Genomic DNA, 24,589 nt, shown 5'->3' on the forward strand with positions numbered 1-24,589 from the left:
TTTACTAAGAATTTTTGGTCAGGGATGTTAGTCTGTAGTTTGTTGGTAGTGTCCTTTTCTGACTTTGTTATCAGGGGAATGCCAGCTTTATAAAAGGAAACATTACAGCTCATATCACAGAAATACAAGGGATCATATGAGACTTTTGTGTCTCATGTAAGAATAGTTACCCCTGCTTTCTTTTTGTCACTGTTTGCTTGAAATATCTTTTTCTTTCCTTTCACTCTCAGTCTGTGTGTCATTAATGATAAAGTGAGCCTCCTATCAGTAGTATATTGTTGATTTTTTTAATCCACTTAGCCATTCTATGTCTTTTGATTGGATAACTTAATCTGTTTATGTTTAAAGTAATTATATTTGTTAAGTGAGGGCTTACTATTGCCATTTTTTTCATTGTTCCTTGTTTCTTATCCTGCTTTTTTTTTTTTAATGTTTTGGTGTCTTGTGGTATCAGTAGGCTTTGACTTCTTTATCATGTTCTTTTGTGTGATTACTACACGTTTTTCCCTTGTGGTTACCATGAAGCTTATGTAAAATATCTTATTTTTTTAGTATATGTGCTGCCGAAGCGAGCACGTAAAATATCTTATTTTTTTAAAGATGTATTTATTTTAGAGGAAGATTATGTGTGTGTATGTGAGTAGGGGGAGGAGCAGAGAGAGAGAATCCTGAAGGAGACTCCCCGCTGAACACAGAACCCAGTGTGGGGCTGAATCCCAGGACCAAGATCATAACCTGAGCTGAAACCAAGAGTTGGGCACTTAACTGACTAAGCCACCCAGGTGCCACACTTAAATAAATATATCTTAAAATTATAACACCCTATTTGAAAATAATAACAACTTTAATAGAATTCCTAAACTTTACACTTTGACTTCTGCTCTCCCTCACATTTTAGATTATTGTTATAATTTACATATTTTTATATTGTGTAAGAACAGATTATTTTAGTTATGGCTATTTTCACTGTTTTTTAACTATTTATTTATTTATTTATTTATTTATTTATTTATTTGACAGAGAGAAATCACCAGTAGGCAGAGAGGCAGGCAGAGAGAGAGAGGAGGGACTCAATCTCAGGACTCTGAGATCATGACCTGAGCCGAAGGCAGCGGCTTAACCCACTGAGCCACCCAGGCGCCCTGTTTTTTAACTTTTTTTTTTTTTTTTTTTTAAAGATTTTATTTATTTATTTGACAGACAGAGATCACAAGTAGGCAGAGAGGCAGACAGAGAGAGAGAGGGGGAAGCAGGCTCCCCGCGGAGCAGAGAGCCGGATGCGGGGCTGGATCCCAGGACCCTGGGATCACGATCTGAGCTGAAGGCAGAGGCTTTAACCCACTGAGCCACCCAGGCGCCTAAAGTTGTAAGTGAATTATTATCCAACTTTACCATACCACACAATCCAACTTTGACTGTGTTTTATCATTACCAGTAAGTTTTACACTGCCTTTTAAATTTTTATGTTAATTGGTATTCTTTTATTTCCAGCAAGAGTTCCCATTAGCATTTCTTTTAAGGCAGCTCTAGTGGTGATGAATTTCCTCAGCTTTTGTTCGTTTGGGAAAGTTTTTCTAACTTCTTCATTTCTGAAGGACAGCTTCACTGGATATAGCATTTTTGATTAACAGGTTTGTTTATTTGTTTTAGGTAGCGTGAATATGTCATCCCATTCTCTTCTGGCCTGAAGGGTAGCTGTTGAAAATCCACCAATAGTGTCATTGGATTTCCCTTGTATATAACTTCTCTCTTGTCTCTTGCTGCTGTTAAAATTCTTTGTGTTTCACATCTGGCAATTCAGTTACGTAAGTGGGTGTTGGGGCCTATTCAGGGGGTCCTATTTAGGGGTCAGATCAGGTCAGCCTATTTGGGGGTCCTCAGGGTCTCCTGGGACTGGATCTCTATTTCTTTCCAGGTTGGGGAAGTTTTCCACCATTGTTACTTTTTTAAAAAATTAATTATAGTTGACACACAATGTGACATTAGTCACAGGTATACAATTGACATCTCTTTACATTATGCTATGGTGACCACAAGTGTAGTTGTCATTTATCACCATACAACACTATTACAACATTATTAACTATAATCCCTATCCTATATGCTCCTTTTAATCTCTGTGACTTATTCCATAATTGGAAGATTGTATCTCCCACTCCCCTTCACACATTTTATACAACCTATCCCTGTAGCTATCAATTTGTACTCTGTATTTATGGGTCTCTTCCTGCTTTTTGTTTTGTTTATTTATATTCCATATATAAGTGAAATCATTTTGTACTTGTCTTCCTCTGACTTATTTCACTTAGCATAATGCCCTCCAAGTCCATCTTTGTTGTTGCAAGACCTCATTCTTTTTTATGGCTCATTAATTTTCTGTGGTGTATATATACCATATCTGCTTTATACACTCCTCTGTCAGGGAACACTTGAGTTGCTTCAGTATCTTGGCTATTGTAAATAATGCTGCAGTACATGAAGGGGATGCATGTATCTTTGCAAATGAGTGTTTATATTTTCTTTGGGTAAATACTCAGTAGTGGAATTATGGGATCATACGGTATTTCTCTATTTCATTTTCTGAGGAACCGCCATACTGTCTTCCGCAGTGGCTGCACCAATTTACATTCCCACCGACAGTGCACAAGTTTCCTTTTTCTTTACATCCTCACCATCACTTGTTACTTCTTGTCTTTTTGAGTCTAGCCCTTTGACAGGTGTGCGGTGATAACACTGACAGTGGTAAGATTTGATATCCATTTCCCTGGTGATTAATGTTGAACATATTGTCACGTGTCTCTTCACTGTATGTCGTCTTTGAAAAAATGTCTAGTCAGATCTTCTGTCTAGTTTTTGTCAAATTATTTTTTAGGTGCTGCATTGTACAAATTCTTTATATATTTTGTACATTAACCTCTTACCAGATGTATCATTTGCAGATATCTTCTCCCATTCCAGTAGGTTACCTTTTCCTTCTGTTGATGTTTTCCTTTGTTGTACAAAAGCTTTTCATTTTGATCTACATCTAATGGTTTCTTTTTGCTTTTGTTTCCCTTGCCTCAGAAGACATACCTACTAAAATGCTAAGGCATAAGATTTTTATGCTTTCAGGTCTCACATTTAGTTTGTTACTCAATTTTGAGTTTATATCTGTGTATGATGTAAGAAAGTGGTCCAGTTTCTCTTTTGCATGTCTCCAGTTTTCCCAGCACTGGGAAGAGACTGTTTCCCCCTCTTCCCCCATTGTGTATATTGCCTCTTTTGTCATTGATTAATTGACTGTATAATTGTGGGTTTATTTCTGGACTCTTTATTCTATTCCGTTGATTTATGTGTCTCTTTTTGTGCCAGATTACTACAGCTGTATAGTGTATCTTGAAATCTGGAATTGTGGTATCTCCAGCTTTGTTCTTTTTTTTTAATTATTAAAGATTTTATTTATTTGAGAGAGAAAGACTGACAGAGAGCATTAGAAGGGGCAGGGTCAGAGGGAGAAGCAGACTCCCCACTGAGCTGGGAGCCTGATGTCGGACTCGATGCTGGGATTCCAGGATCACGAACAGAGCTGAAGGCAGTCACTTAACCAACTGAGCCTCTCAGGCACCCTCTTCTTTTTTTCTTAAGATTGCTTTTGCTATTTAGGGTCTTTTGTGGTTTGATACCAATTTGAGGATTATTCTAGTTCTGTGAAAAATACTATTTATATTTTGATAGAGATTTCCCTGAATCTGTAGATTGCTTTATAGTAGTATGGAAATTTTAACAATATTCTTCCAATCCATGAGCATGTAATATCTTTCCATTTGTTTGTGTTGTGTTCAATTTCTTGAATCAGTGTTTTATAATTTTCAGAGTACAGGTCTTTCACCTCCTTGGTTAAGTTTACTAATAGGTATTTTATTCATTTTGGTGCAACTGAAAATGGTATTTAGTACACTTAGTAAATGGAATTGTGTTCTTTCTGCTGTTTCATTATTAGTGAATAGCAACAACTGCTATTTCATTTTTAGTGAACAAAAGCAATACCTATGTATTAATGTTGTACCCTGCACCTTTACTGAATTAATATATGCTGGTTTTGGTAGAGGCTTTAGGGTTTTCTGTGGATCGTGTCATGTCATCTGTAAGTAGTGAAAGTTTTTCTTCTTCCTTGCATTTTATTTCTTTTTCTTGTCTGATTGCTATAGTTAGGATTTCCAGCATTATATTGAATAAACGTGTTGAGAGTGGACATCTTTCTCTAGTTCCTGATTTTAGAGTAAATGCTCTTTTTTTCATCATTGTGAGTATAATGTTAGCTGTGGGTATTCATATATGGCTTTTACTATGTTAAGGTATGGTCCTTCAAACCCTACTTTGTTGAGAGATTTTAATCATGAGTGGTATTGTACATTGTCAAATGATTTTTCTGCATCTATTGAGATATGATTTTTATCCTTCATTTTCTTAAAGTGGTATTTCATATTGATTTGTGAATACTGAATAAATCTTCATAATAAACCCCACTTGGTTGTTGTGAATGATCTTTTTAATGTATTATTAAATATGGTTTACTAATATTTTGTTGAGGATTTTTGGGTCTGTATTCTTCAGGGAAATTGGCCTATGGTTCTGTTGGTGTTGTTTGCTTGCTTTGTTTTGTTTTTTTGTACTGTCTGTCTGTTCAAGATCATATTGGCCTTGCATAATAGTATTTAGAAGCTTTCCTTCCTCTCCCATTTTTTTTTTTTTTGGAATAATTTGAGGAGAATGCCTATAAACTCTTCTTCAAATATTTGGTAGAATTCACCTGTGAATCCATTTGGTCCTGCACTTTTGTTTGCCAGGAGTTTTATGACCATCAATTCCATTTCATTATTTTTATTGGTCTGTTCAGATTTTCTATTTCTGATTCATATTTGGAAGATTATAGGTTTCTAGGAAATTTTCTATTTCTCCTATATTATCTAATTGGTGAGCATATAATTTTTGTGGTTGTCTCTTATAATCCTTTGTATTCCTGTGTTGTCAGTTGTTACTTCTCATCTACTATTTCTGAATTTTATTTGGTTCCTCTCTTTTTTCTTAGTGAGTTTGGCTAAAGGTTTATCAATTTTGTCTATCTTTTTGAGGTACCAGCTCTTAGTTTGATTTTTTTCTGTTGTGTTTTTGTTGTTGCTGTTGTTTTGTCTTTATTTCACTTATGTGTGGTTTTTATTATTTTATTCCCTCAACTAACTTTGTTTTTTTCTAGTTCTTTTGGGATGAGGTTAGAGTGTTTGAAATTTCTCTTGTTTCTTAAGGTAGGCTTATATTGATATAAATTTCCCCCTTCCAGCTGCTTTTGCTGTGTCCCAAAGATTTGAACATTTTAATTTGTCCCTATGTGCTTCTAAATTTCTATTGACTCAGTGGTTTAGTAGCACGTTGATCAGCCTCCACATGTTTGTTTTCCCCAGTTTTTTTCCCCTTGTGATTTTTTAGTTTCATACCTCTATGGTTAGAAAAAAATGCATGACAACTTCAGTCTTAAGTTTATTGAGATTTGGTGGTTTAATGTGATCTATTTCATATAATGTTTCATGTGTACTTGAAGGAAATGTATATTCTCTTATGTATATATTTATTTAGACCACATGGCCTTATGTGTTGTTCAAAGATACAGTTTCCTAACTGATATTCTGCCTGGATGATTTCTCCATTGATGTAAATATGATGTCAAAGTTCTGTACTATTATTATTGTCAATTACTCCTTTGTGTCTGTTCATCTTCGCTTTATATATTAGGTGCTCCAACATTGGTTGCACACATATTTACAATTGTTATATCCTCTTGTTGGATTGAGCCCTTTATCCTTTATAATGCCCTTGTCTCATTATAGTCTTTGTTTTAATGTCTCTCTTGTCTGATTTAAAAAAAAAAAAAAAAGCCAGAGTAGCAATACTTTTTTGTATTGCCACTAAAATACTTTAGTGTTTTTTAACTTTCATTTGCATGGAAGTTTTTTCCATCTTTCACTTTCAGTCTATATGTATCTTCAGGTCTGAAGAGCAGCTCTTTTAGGCAGCATATAAATGGGTTGGGTTTTTGTTGTTGTTTTTATTATCCATCTTGCCACCCTATGTCTTTTTTTTTTTTTTTAAGATTTTATTTATTTATTTGACACAGAGAGAGATCACAAGTAGGCAAAGAGGCAGGCAAAGAGAGAGGGGGAAGCAGGCTCCCTATTGAGCAGAGAGCCCGAGGCGGGGCTTGATCCCAGGACCCTGGAATCATGACCTGAGCCGAAGGCAGAGGCTTAACCCACTGAGCCACCCAGGCGCGCCCCACCCTGTCTTTTGATCAGAGCATTCGACCATGTACATTTAATTACTATACCATGTACATTTAAGTACATACCTATTGACATTTTGCTAATTGACTTCTGATTGTTTTTTGTTTTTTTTGTTTTTTTTTAAAGATTTTATATATTTGTTTGACAGACAGAGATCACAAGTAGGCAGAGAGGCAAGCAGAGAGAGGGGGAGATACAGGCTCCCTGACAAGCAGAGAGCCCGATGTGGGGCCCGATCCCAAGACCCTGAGACCATGACCTGAGCCGAAGGCAGAGGCTTAACCCACTGAGCCATCCAGGCGCCCCCTGATTGTTTTTCTAGTTCTCCCTTTTATCTCTTGTTCTTGCCCCTTGTGATTGATCACTTTCTTTTGTTCTAGAGTTTCACTACCTTTCTCTTTATTTTTTGTGTATCTATATTGGGTTTTTTTTTTAAGGTTTTATTTATTTGACAGAGACAAAGCAAGAGAAGAAACACAAGTAGGGGGAGTAGGAGAAGGAGAAGCAGCTTCCTGGTGACCATGGAGCCTGATTCAGGGCCCAATCCCATGACCTTGGGATCATGACTTGAACTGAAGGCAGCTGCTTAATGACTGAGCCACCCAGGTGCCCCTATATCAGGTTTTTTTATTTGTGGTTACCATTAGGCTCACATATAACATCTTATGTATATAGCAGTCTATATTAAGTTGATGTCACTTGTTTGGAACACAGTCTAAAAGAACTTCATTTTTACTCCCTCCTCCACTTTTTTATGTATATGTTGTCATATTTTATACCCTTTTATTTTGTGAGTCCCCTTAACTTTTAAGATAAAATTGATTTTACTTCTTCCTTTTTTTTTTTTCTTTTTTTTGGTGAGTAATTATTTGTTCTACCTGCTTTACTGGATTTTTGTTTTTAGTTAGAAAATTGTTTTCCTTTCACAATTTTCTTACTTTCAATTATGGCCTTTTCTTTTCTACTTAAAGGCCTTTAGCATTTCTTTAAGGCCAGCTTAGTGGTGATGACCTTCTTTAACTTTTGCTTCTCCAAGAATCTCTTTATTTTTCCTTCAGTTGTTTTGTTTTAACTTGAAAGAGAGCGAGAACAGGGGAGGGACAGAGGAAGAGGGAAAGCATGGAGCCTGATGCAGGGCTCAATCTCACAACTGTGAAGTCATGACCTGAGCGGAAACCAAGAGTTGGGCATTTAACCACTCCACCCAGGAGCCCCATTAATTTTCCTTCATTTCTGAATGATAACCTTGCCAGGTAGAATATTCATGGTTATAGGTTTTTTCCTTTCAATACTTTGCAGGCCAGGAGAAAGTGGCATGATATAGTCACAGTTTCTGCTGAAAAATCAGCAGATGGCCTTATGGGGTTTTTCCTTGTACTAGTTGTAACTAGTTACTTCTTTCTCTCTCATGGCTTTTAAAATTCTGGCTCATAATTTGAAATTTTAATTATTTTACGTTTTTGTGTGGACCTCCTTGGGGTTCATCTTGTTTGGAACTCTCTCTGCTTCCTGAACCTGGATGTCTTTCGCTCCGCAGGTTAAGGAAGTTTTCAGGTCTAATTTTTTACAGTAAATTTTCTGCCCCTTCTCTCCCTTCCTACTGGAACCCTTAAAATATGATTGTGTGTTTGCTTGCTGTTGACCAAGAGATCCCTTTACCTGTCCTCACTTTAAAAAATTCTTTCTAATCCTGTCTTCCAGATCACTGATATGTCCATTCTTCTGCATCTACTAGTTTGTTGATTTTCTCTGGTGTATTTTTTCATTTCAATTATTGTATTCTTCAACTATGATTAGTCCTTTTTTATATTTTTCATTTCTTGGGTTTAGTTCTGAGCTCACCAACTTTTTTCTCCAGGCCAGTGAGCATCTTTATGGCCATTAAACTCATCAGGTAGATTGCTTATCTCCATTTCATTTAGTTCTTTTTTTGTGGTTTTGTCTCGTTATTCCGTTTGGAGTATATTCCTCTTTCTCCTTATTTTGACTTTCTGTGTTTGTTTCCATGAATTAGGTGGAACAACTGCTTCTTCCAAACACAAAGGCATGGTCTTGTGTATGGTCATCCCCTGTATAAACTGTTTGTTCCTGGTTCCTTTGGCTGGCTCAGGCAGTGGCTGGTGTGGGCTAGGGTTCCAGGGCTCTCTCTGCTGAGGGCACCCTGACAAAACACTTCAGCTGAAGCTAAAGTGGGTACAAGCCAGGGGGTCCTGGGATGCTCACCCAGGGTGCACCCTGGTAGGTGGCTGGAACTGAGGCAGGTCCTTGCTGGGTGTTCCCAGGGTGTTTTGTGCAGGGTGTGCCCTGGGCTAGGGTGGCTGGACCTGAAGCAAGTGTGAGACAATTGTCCTAACACGTCATCTGGAGCTGAATGGTATAGGTCCAGGGTGCTTTGCTCCTGTGATACCTTGGTGGGACAGGTGGAGCTGTAGTGAGTACTGATTAGGCATATCTCAAATGTGCTGTGCTGGGGCCACTTTGGTTGGACAACTGGAGGTGGTGTAGGCTAATCCCAGGATCCAATGAGGCAGTAAGCCAGGACTCCCAGCCTCTACTCCAAGATGGAGGGAATTGTCAACTCTGGTGGTCAGCAGCCCCTTTCATCTGGAAAGAGTACAGCAGCTGTCCTGACATTTGGCAGAGTTCTAGGGCTGGGTCTTTATATCCTTGCTGCACTTTTAAATCACCCTCTTTTTGTGTACCCCAAGGCATGGAAGACTGGTCTGGGCTAGGTGCCCAGGGCTGGCTGGGGTAGCAGGCTGGCTAGTCTATCCAGACGCTGCTTGGATCTCTGCTGTCAAGGTGGAGGGGGAATGTAAACCATGGCGTTTGCCAGACCTTCTGATCCAAAGAGAGTTCCAGCAGTTCTGCTGCCCTCTGACAGAGTTCTAGAAGCTCTCTTAACCACAGCTTACTTTCTGTGCTCCAGAGCAATGAATCTGGACACAGTCCCCCAGTCCTGTCCCTTCCCTGTGCAGTTTGCATTACAGCATCTCCACTGCTCTCACTGTTCTCGGTGTTCGATCACTTTGTACAGAAGCTGTTCATTCAGCCCTCAGGTCATCGGCACTGCTCTATCACTACCTGTAGATTTGGTGTATATGTGGAGGAAGTGAGTTCAGTATCTCCCTCTATGGTTATCTCAGACCAGAAGGCCAGCCATTGTTGCTTTAAATGTACTTTCCATCTTTTTTTTCCTTCTTGATTTAGCATAATGCCAAGATTGTTTCTTTCATTGTATCCCATAAGTTCTGTTCTTTTTCTTTTTTTTCTTTTTGATTCTCTGACTAGATAATTTGTTCAATCATCCAGGTTGCTGATTTTTTTCTTCTGCATAGTCGAGTGTGCTTTTGAAGCACTCTGCTGAATTCTTCAGTTCAGTTACTGTATTTTCCAGTTCTAGGATATTTTTTATGGTTTTTATTTCTTTGTTGAACTTCTCATTTTGTTCATTTTTCATTTTCCTAATTTTGTTCAGCCACCTATGTGTTCTTGTGTTTCAGTAAACTTCTTTAAGAGGATTATTTTGAAATCTTTGACAGATCAGAGATCTCTGTTTCTTTAGGGTTAGTAATTAGTGCCTTAATTTGCTTTGATGTGGTCATATTTACCTGATTTATTGTAATGATTGATCACCAGTGAACTACTTTCCTATCTGAAAATGATAAGTGATCTCTGAGTCTTTGCAGGTTCATTTGGGCAGAGAGATCTTTAGCAGCTCGGTTTGGGTTTCTGAATGTGTACACTGGTACCATCCTTGGGCAGGTGAGCTACTGTTAGGGGTTATTTTGGGGTATGACAGGTGTTCAGGCTTTGAGGTCATAGGTGGGTGGGTGGGTGGGCCACTGACTGGATAGGACTGCTGGCTTGGTTCCTGCCCCTGCGAGGTGGTAAGATGGGCACCACAGTTGCCTGGATTCCCCGGGTAGTCTTATTAGATGGTCAGGACCAGGTCCTACACTCAGCAGTTAAAGTGGGGTTCTGAATTAGCTTCCCTGACTTGCCAGGGCAGTAAGACAGGACCCAGGGCCTGCATAGTTTGTTGTCTGGGGACCTGAATCAAGCAAGAGTGTGTACTGGATGTTCTGGGTGGGTGAGGCTACCAGTTTTGCTCTGCAGACAAGGAAAGCCACAGGTTGTGCTCTCTGTGAACAGGGCTCTTAATGTATGAAGCATTCTAGGGAGGTTCCTTGGTCGGCAGGGGGCTGAAACTTATTCACCCATGAGGGGGCTATGAATTAGTTTCCCTGCCTGGACATAGCAGGAGAAGCAGCTCCAAGGCTAGTAAGGCTCTTTGCTGTCCTTACCCAGGCTAACTCATGCCACAGTTTTTCTGGCTGAACAGTAACCCTTGCTTTGTTCTGAAGGCAGTCAGCTCTACCCACCTATCCCTCAGCCTGAGTGTTGTCAAGTCACGTACCTCACAATTGTTCTCACCAGCCTTTCCTGCCACACGGGGTCTGGGGACTACCCTCCACAGCCTCGAACCGTGACTCAACCCTTTTACCTAGGAGAGCCCCCTTCAGGCAACTTTGAGTTTCCTCCATCAGGCTTTCTGGTTGAGAAGGACCAGGAGCCAGGCTCTACAGAGTGTAGGGCTAGGACTCAGTTTTTCTGCCCAGGGAAGGGACAGCCCAGTCTCCAGGCTGATAAAACTCCTCTGAGGACCCAAGTAAGCAGACCTGAACCCTGTTGTTTTCCCAGAGGGTCAGACTGTTCTGCTGACTCAGTTCTGCAAATGAACCAGAACCACCGCTTGGGATTACGACTTGGGCCCTGCAGGTGTGCACTTGGTCTGCCCAGATCCAAGGGCAGAAGTGCCCTCCCTGGTGGTCTGTCCCAATCAGATTCCCAGTTTTTGAGTCCCACAGATTCCCCTATAATCCCTATGAAGCAAAGCCAGCTCCCTTGAAGCAACCCACAGTGCTGGATATCATATCACCCCTGGGCTCTTGGGGACTTCCCAGCATGGTGCAGGTCACTGGCCAGGAAGGGGCCCGAGGGCCAGCATAGAACCACACCTCTACCTACCTTTCCAGAGCGCTCGGTCTTGCTCTGTTTGGTGTAGTGGACTGCGTTAGCCTTGCTCCCACACTCCAGGATTCTCTCCTTGGTATCTGGTCCAGGATGGTTGTGTGCTTCCCTTCACAGGAACAACAGCTAAGTCCAGTCTATCACTTCTTGCACGTCTTAGAAATCCTGAAATGTAGTAGTTAATAGTTAATGCACCCGGCTACCACTGTATCACCCTGTAGATCCACCTTGAGGAACATGGCTTTGATAAAGCCAGTTTTTAATTCCCGCTAAGAACCCAAGACTCAAAATGAGCAGCCTTAGGCAACTCCATTTGCCCTCTGTTGACATGACGAGCTAAGAAACCGCTCTCCCCTGATAAACTTTAAGAAATAACATGCCTACCCTTTGACCAAGCGATTTTCCTTTCAGGTATCTATTTGTGGCAAATGAATGCAAACAAAAGGGTAAAAAAGCTTTTATATGTAAAGGTGTCTGTTAGCATTTTTTTTTTTTACAACTGCAAATCAATTTAAATGTTTGTCAATAAGCAACAAATTTACTGCATTAGTAGAGAATTTGGCAGCCTAAGAATAATACTATGGGAGTTCATTTCAACATGGAGAATGTCTAAGTTAAAATGTTAAATGAAAAGAGCAAGGTGCAAGTTTGTGCACACATGATTACAGTATGTATGTAAGTGCAGTTCTATAAAACTAAAAACCACTAATTTGTGCCTGGATGAAGAATAGGATACATAAAAATTAGGCTGTCATTGAATAGGAGATTCTATCATTTGTTATCTAAGGTAGTACAGTAACCGTTGACTTCTAAAAGACACCATTCAAAATTACAATAATGGTTTATTGTCCTCTTATTCTTGTAGAAATGACCAAAGTTGGAGGCTTGCAGACCCTAGCTGTATGCATCAATATTGCAAATATTGCCAACCATTTGAGATGTGTTGCTTATTTGGGGTTTAGCATGTTGAACTTTGGGGTCTTTTACTAAAAGTACCTTGTTAAAAGTCAGCATTCCACACAGTGATTTCATGGATTCCTTGAATTCCTTTTCTTTCCCCCTTTTTTCTTTCTCTTTCTTTTTTCTTTGTTAGTTTCCATCTCTAGATCTTTGTGGGAAGGACAAAGAAAAAAAAAACCCTGAAATATAAAATTAAGGGACCAAATGTCTCTTTTTACAGGTGTGCCATTACCCAAAGAAGATGTTTCTGCCCCTCTGATCTCTAGCTCGCCAGTGAAGGAAGCCCGGGAGTATGAAAACCCCCCAAATGAAGAGGAAGATAAAATCAAAGAAGAGCCCCTGACCATCTCGGAACTGGCGTACAACCCAAGTGCCAGCCTGCTCCCCACCCCCGTGGATGATGATGAGATTGACATGCTCTTTGACTGTCCTTCGAGGCTAGAGTTGGAAAGAGAAGACACAGATTCCTTTGAGGAACTGGAAGCGGACGAACATGCCTTTTTGATGGCCGAAGAGGAAGAGCTGAAGGAGGCTCACCAAGCTTTGTCGTGGAGCTATGACATTCTGAGAGGCCATATTCGGGTGAACCCACTGGTCAAGAGTTTTTCCAGGCTCCTGGTGGTGGGCCTGGGGCTCCTGCTCTTTGTATTCCCCCTGCTCCTCCTCCTTTTGGAGTCAGGTATTGATCTCTCCTTCTTATGTGAAATCCGCCAGACGCCAGAGTTTGAGCAGTTTCACTATGAATACTACTGCCCTTTAAAGGAGTGGGTGGCTGGCAAAGTCAACCTCATTCTCTACATGCTGGGCTGCTCGTAAAGTTCGTATCTCCTATGACTAAGGGCTATATTCAATACTAGTGATTTTGCTTTTTTTGTTTTTGTTTCTGTATTTTTCTGCAAATGCCTGGTTCTGCGTGGTCATGGGGCCATGAACAGGTGTTCCTCACTCATAACGGATTATTGAAAACTTTCAGTTAGCTTTCCATAATTCACTGCAGTTAAATAAGTTCAAGTCAAATACAGTTATTTTAGTTATAGGTCAGGAAGATGGCCTTTAAGTAACCAAAAACATGTTTATTTTTTATTATACTACAGACATACTCTTTATTATATCATAATACATAATACATTGAGCTGAATTCGATTTCCCCCTTTTTTAATAGTTAGCACCATTGTAAGGTTCTGGATCAGAATTTTAATAACAACCCAAGAGAAAGTTTTTGAATATAATCCTTAGTGAAAACAACGTCCTCTAACCGATGCCTATACAACTAAATTTATGCTGGGCTTTTGTTTTCTGTTTTTTTAAAAATATTTTTATGTGTTCAAAATATTTTGGTAAATTTTTAGCAAAAAAAGAAGCCTCCTGGAGTTATTTAAGTGTACAGATTGTTTAAGACTAATGCACAAAGGGTATGTCAGGAATTTTTTAATGTTTTGGCACTGGTTTGTTTTTTACAATATTTTTGGCTGAACCAATTGCATAATTTGTTGTTACCTGCGTATGAGGTAGGCAGACACTGTAGTAAGTAAGCTCTTGAAATGGATGATGGAACTGGAGGATGTAGAAACTGGGAAGACTCAAGTGGACACAGGGCGGTCCATTTTTTCAAAGTATTTGGACAAGATGATTTACTCCCTTCATTTGCATTCCATCCATATATTTTGGTTGGGAAAGAACGTTTTTTAAAGGGAAAACAGTTAAAAGTTATGCTAGGTAATTGCTTATTATTGTATATTAACCCAAGAGTAGACACAGATAGGAACTGGGCAAGTAGCAAAATAGGAGTTTGGTGAGGCTGCTGCTGTGCAGGGGTGGTAGGCAAACCATCTTTTACCAAAGTGGTAGTGATGCATGGGTATTGGATGAGGTAAAGAATGTGCACTTGCTGTCCAAGTTGATGGGTATATGTTTAAGTGGATCTAAGTCAAAGAGGAGAAACTGTAAGGCGTATTTTTCAGGTCCCTCATGGCTTTTACTGATTCAATGGGAAAAATTTCAAAAGAAGTGTGTGTAAGAGAGAAAGAGGGAGAGAAGATATGGAAAGAATGAAGTGTGGCTTTTTGATAAATGCTGGTGATCTTCCTTTTTGGTGGCTGTTACCCTCTTTTCCTTCCCTGGTTTTCTTAAGATCTTAATTTATTCCTAATTGGGGCTTCCATTAAGAAAGTAGAAGGGACTCATTAGAGGATCTCGCTTTCAGCTTGGGTGAAATAGTAAAATGACTCCCTAACCCGATAGCAGAGGAAGCAAATGTTCTAGTACCTTCCTTCATACCATAAGATCCACAATAGAAAGAAAGGTTCTGATGCTTCCCTGGGCAGAGTACTTACCAATACTGCGGTATAATTGAGCAAGAAAAGAGTGTGGCGTTTAGGGCATAGTGCATTGGGATTTCTCCATGGATTGAGAATATTCTGTTGCCTTCATTTACAAAGAGATTGGGCACTTGTATTCTCTCCTTAACCATAATAGATGCTCCAACTCCACCATTAGCATCATTTCTAAATTGACCATTCATGGAGCTCTGGGTGCTCTATTTGACATATAAGTTTGAAAATAAATTTTAAAAGTAAAGCCTTCAGTTGAACTAACTAGAATATACATTGCTGTTAGGTTTGTAAGGTGTTCTCTCCCATGTGCTTTCAGTGATTTATTTTGCTTTTTATTGAATATTTAATACCTGAAATTTGATACCAACATAGAATATATTTTCTATAGCTTATTTTGGAAGTTTCAAATGGCCAGCTTTGAAATTGAAGGGTTTTTTTTACCCCTTTGTCATGACTTCCAACTCACTTTCTGACAAAAGGGCACAGCAGTGTAGTCTGCCCCAAATTACCCCCCTCTTGTAATCATGCTTTATATCATTTCCTTTAAAGTTCTAACCATAACAAACCTAGCCCCTACCTGTTTAAAGTAGTATTTTTTAAAATTATGGAAGTATGTAATATATTGCCCATCATAAAACCCTGAAAAATACTGACAGGATAAATACTACCCATAATCCAACCCTGCAGATGTATATTGGGGAGTAATCAATATATTTTAACATTTCCAGCTAACATCTGTTTTAGGCAGAAACTGGATAGAAATATTTGTAAGCGAAGGAGTTAAAAGAATAGGGTCTACTGAATTTAAGCAATAGCCACCAAACATAAAACTGGGATCCTGAAATGCCATTTTGTGGCATTTAGAATAGAAACAGCGTTTTAGAAATACCCACTTAATTTTGTTAGGAGAGAGTCTCCAGCTGCCTGGATCAAAAGAGGAGAAAAGTGCTTCCAAAGATGGAGAGTATATAATATAGTGAGATACAGAATTCAAAGCAAGTGTGTGAGTATATGTATATACCATATTATCACTATAGCTATGTTTATATATGAATCTGTATATATGTGTGTATTTGTATACACACAACTGATATGCCCTTCATACATAATTGTGTTTATTTTTCCCCAGTTTGAGGAGTTTGTGACATGTTACTATTCCTGTTCCCTCTCAGATATCATGGGATAAAACCCACAGTCTCAAAGGTTTCAATTTTCCATGAAAGCAACCATGTGTACATTTGTGGTTTAAATACACACATATATGGCAAATACATATACACACACAATCTTGTCTTTAGTGCTAATGCAAGTTGGATCTTGAAAAAAAATGTAGGTAAAGTATTGTGTATTTCTGTCTGTGCTTGGAACATACTGTAAAATGTTATGTATTTGGAATATATTTTGTGGTTTGTCTAATATTTATAAAGACAACTCTGGGAAGAATTCGAAAGGTGATTTCATTGAAATACTAGAGAAATGGGGGCCATGTTACCTGTGATTGGAGCCTTATCTTTGTATAGTCGAATCTGCATTTCTATGTCAACATCCAGATTGTTTTATATGTTAATATGGTGGCAGGAATCCCTAATAAAAATACTCTGGGGAAAAATGTTTCTGCAATCATTTAGTTTTATTCAGGCTATTTATGCAACTTTACTTTGTTGGAACTACAGGAAGGTACCATGTAGGACCGTGAATGAGGTCACCCTTGAATGGTGATAGAATGAAATAAAAAAAATCACAGGTAATGGATGGAATTAATCCTTTGCAGAAATCATTCAGGCTAAAATCAGGAATATTGAGTGTACTGAAAATGGACCTGAATGTAAAAGATAGCTACAGCATTAAGATAACTAGAAAATAGCAAAGCATGGAAAAAGTAGATGAGAGGTGTTCTTCATTATAGATAAGAGGAAGGATTTCAGAATGTTAAAAATTAGTAGGTCATCAGTTCTGGCACAAAAGGGTGCTTTTTTGGGCCAGAGAGAGCTACATCAGACTCAACTCTCCAGCACTTGCCATGAAACTTTGATCTGTTCGTGGACCACGGAAGAATTTTATTCTTCTACTCTTGTCTTCTCCTCCATACAGCATGGCCTGAAAGGCCCACTGCTCTGGTTTATCACAAAGCTAACAACTCCATCCCTGACTGCTAAATCAGAAGGTGTTACTGTGAATGAAGCAAAAGGGGCTCTCTGTACAGTAGGAACACCATGGATGTCAAGCCAATTTGTACGTCAGCTGTTGTGGCCTCTTAAGTCTGTCAATCTCTGTTCTACTGAGCTATAATTGACAAAATTGTATTAGTTTCAGATATACAATAAGGTTAGATATAGGTCCATGTTGTGAAATGATCGCACAGGAAGTTTAGTCAATATCCATCACCTCACAGAAGCACAAAATTTTTTCTTGTGATGACTACTTTTAAGATCTGCTCTCTTAGCAACTTGCAGTGCAGTACAGGATTGTTAACCAGAGTCCCCATGTTGTCTGTCAGCCAGAACTTACTTATAACTAGAACTTTGTACCTTTTGATCACCTTCATCCATTTCATCCACCTTGGGTAGGCTGTGGCAGGGGAGCTCTGTCGAGTTCTCACTCAGAGGTCGTCAGAGGTCCACACTGTAGACTACAGGCAAGAAAAAGAATTCTGTGGTTATTAATCAAGTATGAGGTGACTTAGGGACCTAAAGTCCCAGCTCCAGCAGCTGTAGCCAACACCTTTGTCTGCCTTAGTGTCTGCAGACTGGAAGGTTCACACAAAGTGGCCCTTGGTTATTTATTCCTGGAGCAGTCTGGGCTCCTGACCCAATCTCACCTCGTGGGAGAAACCCTTGTCCTTATTCCTCCATTCCTTGCTTAGCCAAATAGGGAAAAGCTCTCCTAACTAAACTCCAGCCTAGAAGGAAAGTACTGGGTGGAGATCATGTACTAAAGGTCCCTGCTTACTTTTCCTCCTGCTTCTTTTTCTCTCTCTCTCTCTTTCTCTTGGACCTGTCTTGGGCTTCCAGTCTACACGCAGTAAACAGACCCAGCAGGACCTGCCCGTGGTGGGCCCAGCCAGGACTCGGCTCTCCACCTTCCAGCCTCGGTCTGTGATGGGTGGGTAAGTTTGGTGAGCCCCATGCAGTGGGCTCAGCCATCGTCACTTCAGAGAGGACGGAAGAAGCCCTCACTTGGGTCTCAGATCCCAGCTGTGTTCTCCAATCCATTAATAAAACTGATTTTAACCCTCTCCTGGCCCTGGTGTCTATCGTCTACTGGGAATTAGGGTGGTGGCTGGGGGGCAAGATTCACACTAAGGACACTCAAGAATATTTAGGGTCTTTGCAACCTCCAGTGTTGCCAGTAAGGGAAGAAAGGAGAAGGCTGCTTCTGGCTGAACCTCAGGCATCAGGGGATATCTACTACTGCCACTGGTCCTGACCAGCTTTGCAAGCGGGAGAGGGACCTTGAGACTTAATATTAGTAAAGAACAAGAGGTTAGTTGGCACCACACATCCCTATTCTTTACCCATAGCTGATGCTCACTCCAAATATCTCCTTGGAAAGAGAACCAAGGACACTTTCCTGGTTGTAAAGCAAAAACTCTTAGGAGGAGCAAGGATATAATTTCTGTGGTATAAAGTTCTGAAACATGTCTTGCCAATTACAGTAGCCCATCCAACTCATACTGGTCACCTTGAAACTCCTCATCCACAAGAATAATGATCATGAAAATTGGCTTTCTGAGGAGACCATTCTTCAAGGGAGAAAACACATGAACAAACCCACACTCGTTTCCACTCTGCTTGGCAGTCTTCATAATAAGTTAAAAAATTCAGCGTTCTTTTTGAAGAATCAATTTCCTGCAATTTCCTTGGTGAGAATCAGCTTCCTCCCATTCTGGATGAGCCCAAGTGTCCTGACAACTCTGACCTGTTGGTTCTGCAAAATTGTAAACTGGACCTTGAACAGTGGTGGCCACATAAACATTCCGCTCCCTGGTCACAGGGTTCCTGGGCAATTTATCATCCAAACCAGAACTCTTGACGGTGAAAGGACGTAATTTTAATGATTATGTCACAACATCAGGTACGAGCTAGGACTACTCTAGACACTCTACCTGTAAGGCTTGGCTCAGCTAGGTTTCACCAACTGCTCCAGATTCTTTCTCTAAAATATTGACAGAGATGGGGAAGGATTATTGCCTGATACTCATATTCTCCTCCTTGCTGTGAAAAATCAGATTGAAATTTACCAAAATTTGCCCTATCATGTGGTTTGGTGTAAGGCTATAAATTACACAGGCCACTATTTTAAATGAGCCACTTGCACTGAATATTTAATGCTACACACTTGATTTATTCACCATTTATAATGTTAAATTTTTTGTCTAATGTGAAGCAGGCAGAAAGTTAGATAGAATGATCTCGATGTTCCCATTACCTCCACAGTTCTGAATTCGCCATTTCTGATCTGCACATACAGAACACTGGCGATGAGTTTAAGTGCGAGCAACTGTTCATACCAAGTACGTACAAGCCAACTTGATCATTTATACTGAGAAATGTCGGCCAGCTTGGCCCTTGTTTGATGTTAGATGCTCCATGTGTGCTCTTCCCAGAACACAAGATGTAATGTGAACCAAATATTATCAAGCACAAGGAATCACAGCTAGAAAGTGGCCCTTCAGGAGTCTACCTCAACAGACCAGGTGTTCCCGTGCCTATCTTAGAAGGCCTGGGGACACATTATACACATTTTGCTGCAAGTCTCCCATTTTGTGAATTTCTTGTGGCAGAGACTGGCAGCTGAATACCAAAACAATTTCTTCTTCATCTTGTGCACAGACTTCGACTATACTTCCCAGTCCTTGCATACTTGGGTAGACTGTATTTCTAGTTCTGGCTAATGGAGTTTAGATAAGAATTTGGATATATAATCTGTAGCCCTTCCAAGCCCTGGACTAAGCGTAGTTGTCCCTTTTGCCACTGGATGTTAGCACCTGCAGTGACCTTGAGGCCACCAGTTGAGGATATTAGAGCTACCAAACGACTTGGACGCCTGAAAAACTGTGTACAGCAGTGCACCTCCCATTTCCCCCTAAACCAAACCCATCTTGGAGTACTTGGGCAACAAAGACCCAACTGGTGGACAGTTTCCAAGTCCATTGCTGTTAATACTCCTCCTATGATTCAAGTTGGCTGTCTTTCCCAGTGAAGGAAAGCACAGCTGAAAGCAGGCATAGGAACAGCCCTGCACTGGTGTCTCCAAGGAGATTCTACTAGAAAACCACTCTAGAGAGGAGAGGAGGTAGCCCTCTGTACTTAAGAGTGCCAAACCTGGGTGGGACCCTACTTTGGGTGCTAATGTGTCTTGTCACTCTTACTTTCAGGGGCTCAAATGGAACTGTCCATTATTTGAACCCAAGGTCATCATCTGTGATGGGCAAAATCACTCCTGGTTGAGAACTACTGGGTTCAGGAGTGGTTTCATGGACATGTAACCTGTGAACTTGTATAGGGCCCTGCTCTCAAAGGTCGATTTAATGCTCTGCTATCACTGCCTTGAAATTCTTAATAATTTTTATATTTGAAGTTGTATTTTGTAAGTGAAGTCCAATGGGACAATGAAGTGTCTCCAATGGGACAACAAAGTCCCATGGGACAGTCAGGAAACTGTGGGTACTGCCATACTGTGTCAACTCTGGCCTGAGCACTGGAACGATAACTGCCCCCACTTAGGCAGTCAGCTCTGTTAGTAACTCAGCACAACATAAGAGTGTACACCTAGACATTAAACTATACCAGACAGTCATTAGAATTCTTCAAAGAGCTTAGCATTTCTGGTTTTTGAAAATCATTGCAACATTGCAAAATAAGTATCTACAGGCTTGGACATAGAGATTGAATGTAAAGATCCTCACAAGGAAACACCTCCCCCCCACTATTGTCATAGAAAAACTTTCATAGGTCGATTATGAACAAGTAGACAATTATAAAATAGTTTTCCCTTGTGATTGAAGATACAGCATTAGAAATCTTAAATAGACATTTTGAATTATATGCGAATCAGGAAAGCAGCTTTCAGTATCTTGTACAACCTCTACAAGTTACAGGAAGGATCAGAGGAAATATTAAAATGCCATTATACAGAGTAACATTTAAGCCTAATTTACAAAAAATTGAATTGTAAGGATATTTTTTTTAGAAAAATTATTCTACAAGAATAACCAGCTCTGGATGTACTAAAATTTATATTTCAAAATATTTTATCAGGGGCGCCTGGGTGGCTCAGTTGGTGAAGCATCTACCTTTGTCTCAGTCATGATGCCAGGGTCAGTGGGGAGCCTGTCTCTCCTTCTACCTGCTGCTCCCCCTGCTTGTGCTCTCTCTCTCTGACATATAAATAAAATCTTCTTAAAGAATAATTTACCAGTACTTTATCTGAATGTTGTTAAGGTCTAGAAGATATTCTTAATGGCACCTAACAACTGTATCAGCAGACCCTTCCTAAAACTAAAAATTATCAAAAATTATTTGTGATCTTACATTTATCAAGTGATTGATGTTACTTATTTGAAAAAGGCAGTTGTTAAAATAATGCTTTGATGGCTTAATAAATGAATTTGCAGAAAAATGAACCCTAAAAATGCTATCAAGATATTTACATATTTATATATTGACATGTCATTATTTACTGTATTATACAAAATTATGGGATTAAAATATTGTGTAGCATCCCATGTGGTAACATAAATGTTACTCATCTATCACTATCACCATTTTATAAGTAATAAAGTATTTTAAAAAAGAAAACCTTTTATACCTTTACCTGCACTTTTCAACTATATTTTGAACAAAAAGCTCCACATTTTCATTTTCATGGGCCGTGCAAATTATGTCACTGACATATGTCACTGACCCTGACTGGTTTAAAAGAATAGAGAGTGGAAGCACTGGAAGTGAATGTTTTAATGGTCAGAATTGAAGATCAGAGTGTAAAATCCAAATGCATATGGCTAATTTTTGTTTGAAGAATTTAAAATGATCTAAAAATGATAAGGAGTCTATATTATAGAATAGATTTCCTGGGACACCTGGGTGGCTCAGTCAGTTAAAACATCTGCCTTTTGCTCAGGTCATGGTCCCAGAGTCATGGGATCGAGTTCCGTATCAGGCTCCCTGCTCAGCCAGTAGTCTGCTTCTCTCTCTGCCTGCTGCTCTCCTTGCTTGTGCCCTATGACAAATAAATAAAATCTTTAAAAAAAAAAAAGATTTCCCTTTCTTTATGAAATTAAATGAGGGAGCTATCAAACGATAGTATAATTTGATTTTCTCAAACTCTGGTAATTACATTGGGTTAAACGAGGTGCTTATAAGTAAAAAGATGGATACAAATTGAGGTCAGTATCTAGGATTTGGTAAAGCTTTTCTGGCATAATCTTGTGAACTGAGGGAGTGAACGATCCTAGAGTGTGACAGGTCCTTCTGCAGATCAGTTCATTATCAATTCTTTGCTTTCAACAAAATGAAAAGAACAGCTAGTTGAATAGTTAAGTGATAGGTCATTAAAATTACATTTTATGGAAAAGTTCTCCTAGAGTGCTAGAATAGCCTTGTGAAAATCCATTCCTCCATAACAGCAATGAGAACACTGGCAAAAATTGTGAAAGTCTACTTTTCAGAACTCTGGAAATTAACCAAAGGCTTGAAAATAATTAATACAATTTATTCAGAGAAAACCAGCTGTTAGATCAGTGAGCTTTGTGGCATTTTATCTTGCCCTATTCACATCTCTCTCTTGCCAGCCCTGAAACATCATTGAAAACCAACAGCCTCACTACTATGGTAGCTGTGAAAATAGCGGCATTGTCACCACTGGAAGGGGATAGAATGGATTTGGAGTTCCCTAATAGCCCGAAAGACATGATCTGGATGGCAGTTCCCTGAAAGGATCCATTCTGACTTCTCTTTATTTGACCTTATTCAGAGCTCCATCTGTGCTCCTAGCTCTCCTATGGCCCTTCTCAAAAACCAACTAGTGTCTATGGTTAACTTAGCAGCTGCCTGAGGGGATGATCCGAGTCTAAAAAGAGCTCAACAGAGAAGAGTGACAGAATAAGATGGTGAAATGAGAAACCCAGACCCTCCTTCTGTCATGGAGGCACTCACTTAACAATAATTCACAAACCAGTCACCTCTGTGAGAAATCAAATAACCACTTAAGAAGTTTCTGCATTTCAGGTGAGAAGGATGCCAACTGCAATGAAGCTCTATGGGAGAATTTATGGCGCTCACTTGCTAGAGGCCCTCCCTCTAGTACTGTGACATAATTGGGAGAAAACTCCCAACTCTTGACCTTTCTCTGAGGAGGGAAAGAGGAGAGTAGAACAAAAATCTAATGTTCTGACTTTTTGTGGAATTATCAAAGGTGTTTATGTCTGTGTTGCTTGAATCTAAAAACTGATAGGAACAGGGCACCGGGTAGGGGGCAGTTGAAAACAAAGACATCGATGTGCACCAGAGCACAATACCACAGACATACACTGGGTAGAGATCCAGTACCACAGCTTTCGTTAACACCAGAGCACCTGCAGTACAAGAGAAAGACACGAGCGGAAGCTCCTCAGTAGAAACTAGCAAACTTCTTTAATTAGGAGATTACACCAAAAAGCCCAGAGAGGACACATTTCAGAAAGGGATTCAGAGGTCTCCAGAATCTCTAACCAGGGTGACTGGAGAAAGTCCTCTCTGTACAAAAATCAAACTGCAAAGAGGGGAAAAGGTGGCAGATTTTATAAATCTAAAACCCAATGTAAGATAAAAAGGCATATGCAGTTTGGAACTGAAGGGGATTATGCTGAGTGAAATAAGTCAAGCAGAGAAAGACAATTATCATATGGTTTCATTCCTATGTGGAATATAAAATATAGTGCAGAGGATCATAGGAGAAGGGAGGAAAAACGGAATGGGAAGAAATCAGGGAGCCAAACCATGAGAAGCTCTTGACTCCAGGAAACAAATTGAGGGTGGCTGGAGGGGAGATGGGTGGGGAGATGGGGTAACTGGGTAATGGATATCAAGGAGGGCATGTGATATGATGAGCACTGGGTGTTATATGCAACTAATGAAACACTGAACACTACAACAAAAACTAATGATGAACTATATGTTGGCTAATTGAATTGAAATGTAGAAAATTTAAAAATAAAAACAGAAAATGAAAAAAGAGACATTACAACTGGTGCCATAAAAATACAAAGATCATAAGAGGCTACTATGAACAACTATACACGAACAAGTTGATCTTCAATCAACTTGCTGTAACTGACATTTATAGAATACTTCATCCAACCACAGAATAGACATACTTCTCAAGCTCACATGAAACATTCACTAAGATGGACCATATTTAGGACCACAAAACACACCTTAACAAATATAAAATAGAAATCACACAAAGTATGTTTTCAGACCATCATAGAATTTTCACCAAAATACCTTATCATATTATAGAGGGCATGGATTGCATGGAGCACTGGGTGTGGTGCAAAAATAATAAATATTGTTATGCTGCAAATAAATATAAAATAAATTAAAAAATCTTATCATCATCTCTACCAATTTTAAATAATAATGTCATTTTTGTTGATGGTTATATGTATTTATTTCTTCTCCCCATGCTACCTAGTCATTTAATAGTTGGAACCCTTATGGCTTCATTATTTAGATTATAAACTGTTGAAATTAAGCCCTGTATCATTTCCTTACTTGACTCACCTGCATTCCCTCACTGATGAATCACTCTCTGGCCCTAGACACTCAATCCTTTCCCTCCCATATGAGGACGGTTTGCCAGTAATGATAGCCTTCTATTCCTCTCTCATCCTGCATCTACAGCTTCACCATTATCTCTCCAAAAGGAAAGCACATTTCTATCCCGCCCCACTTCACACACTCTCTC

At 39.5% G+C, this 24,589-nt stretch overlaps 1 protein-coding gene across 3 annotated transcripts in view; it reads left to right on the forward strand.

The window, feature by feature from the left end:
- FRMD3 (FERM domain containing 3) overlaps positions 1 to 17,875 on the forward strand; it is a 307,544-nt gene extending 289,669 nt beyond the window's left edge. For 2 of the 3 annotated variants that reach the window (XM_032307066.1, XM_032307068.1), the window contains one exon: positions 12,529 to 16,252. In XM_032307066.1, the coding sequence (XP_032162957.1) occupies positions 12,529 to 13,124 (596 nt within the window). In that variant the 3' untranslated portion in view covers positions 13,125 to 16,252. Of the gene's footprint in view, positions 1 to 12,528; positions 16,253 to 17,652 lie in introns of those variants that run through there. The other variant, XM_032307067.1, reaches the window with a different exon arrangement.
- Positions 17,876 to 24,589: the final 6,714 nt, after the last annotated feature.

Source organism: Mustela erminea, chromosome 12, assembly GCF_009829155.1.
Source record: "Mustela erminea isolate mMusErm1 chromosome 12, mMusErm1.Pri, whole genome shotgun sequence".
NCBI classification, from domain to species: domain Eukaryota; kingdom Metazoa; phylum Chordata; class Mammalia; order Carnivora; family Mustelidae; genus Mustela; species Mustela erminea.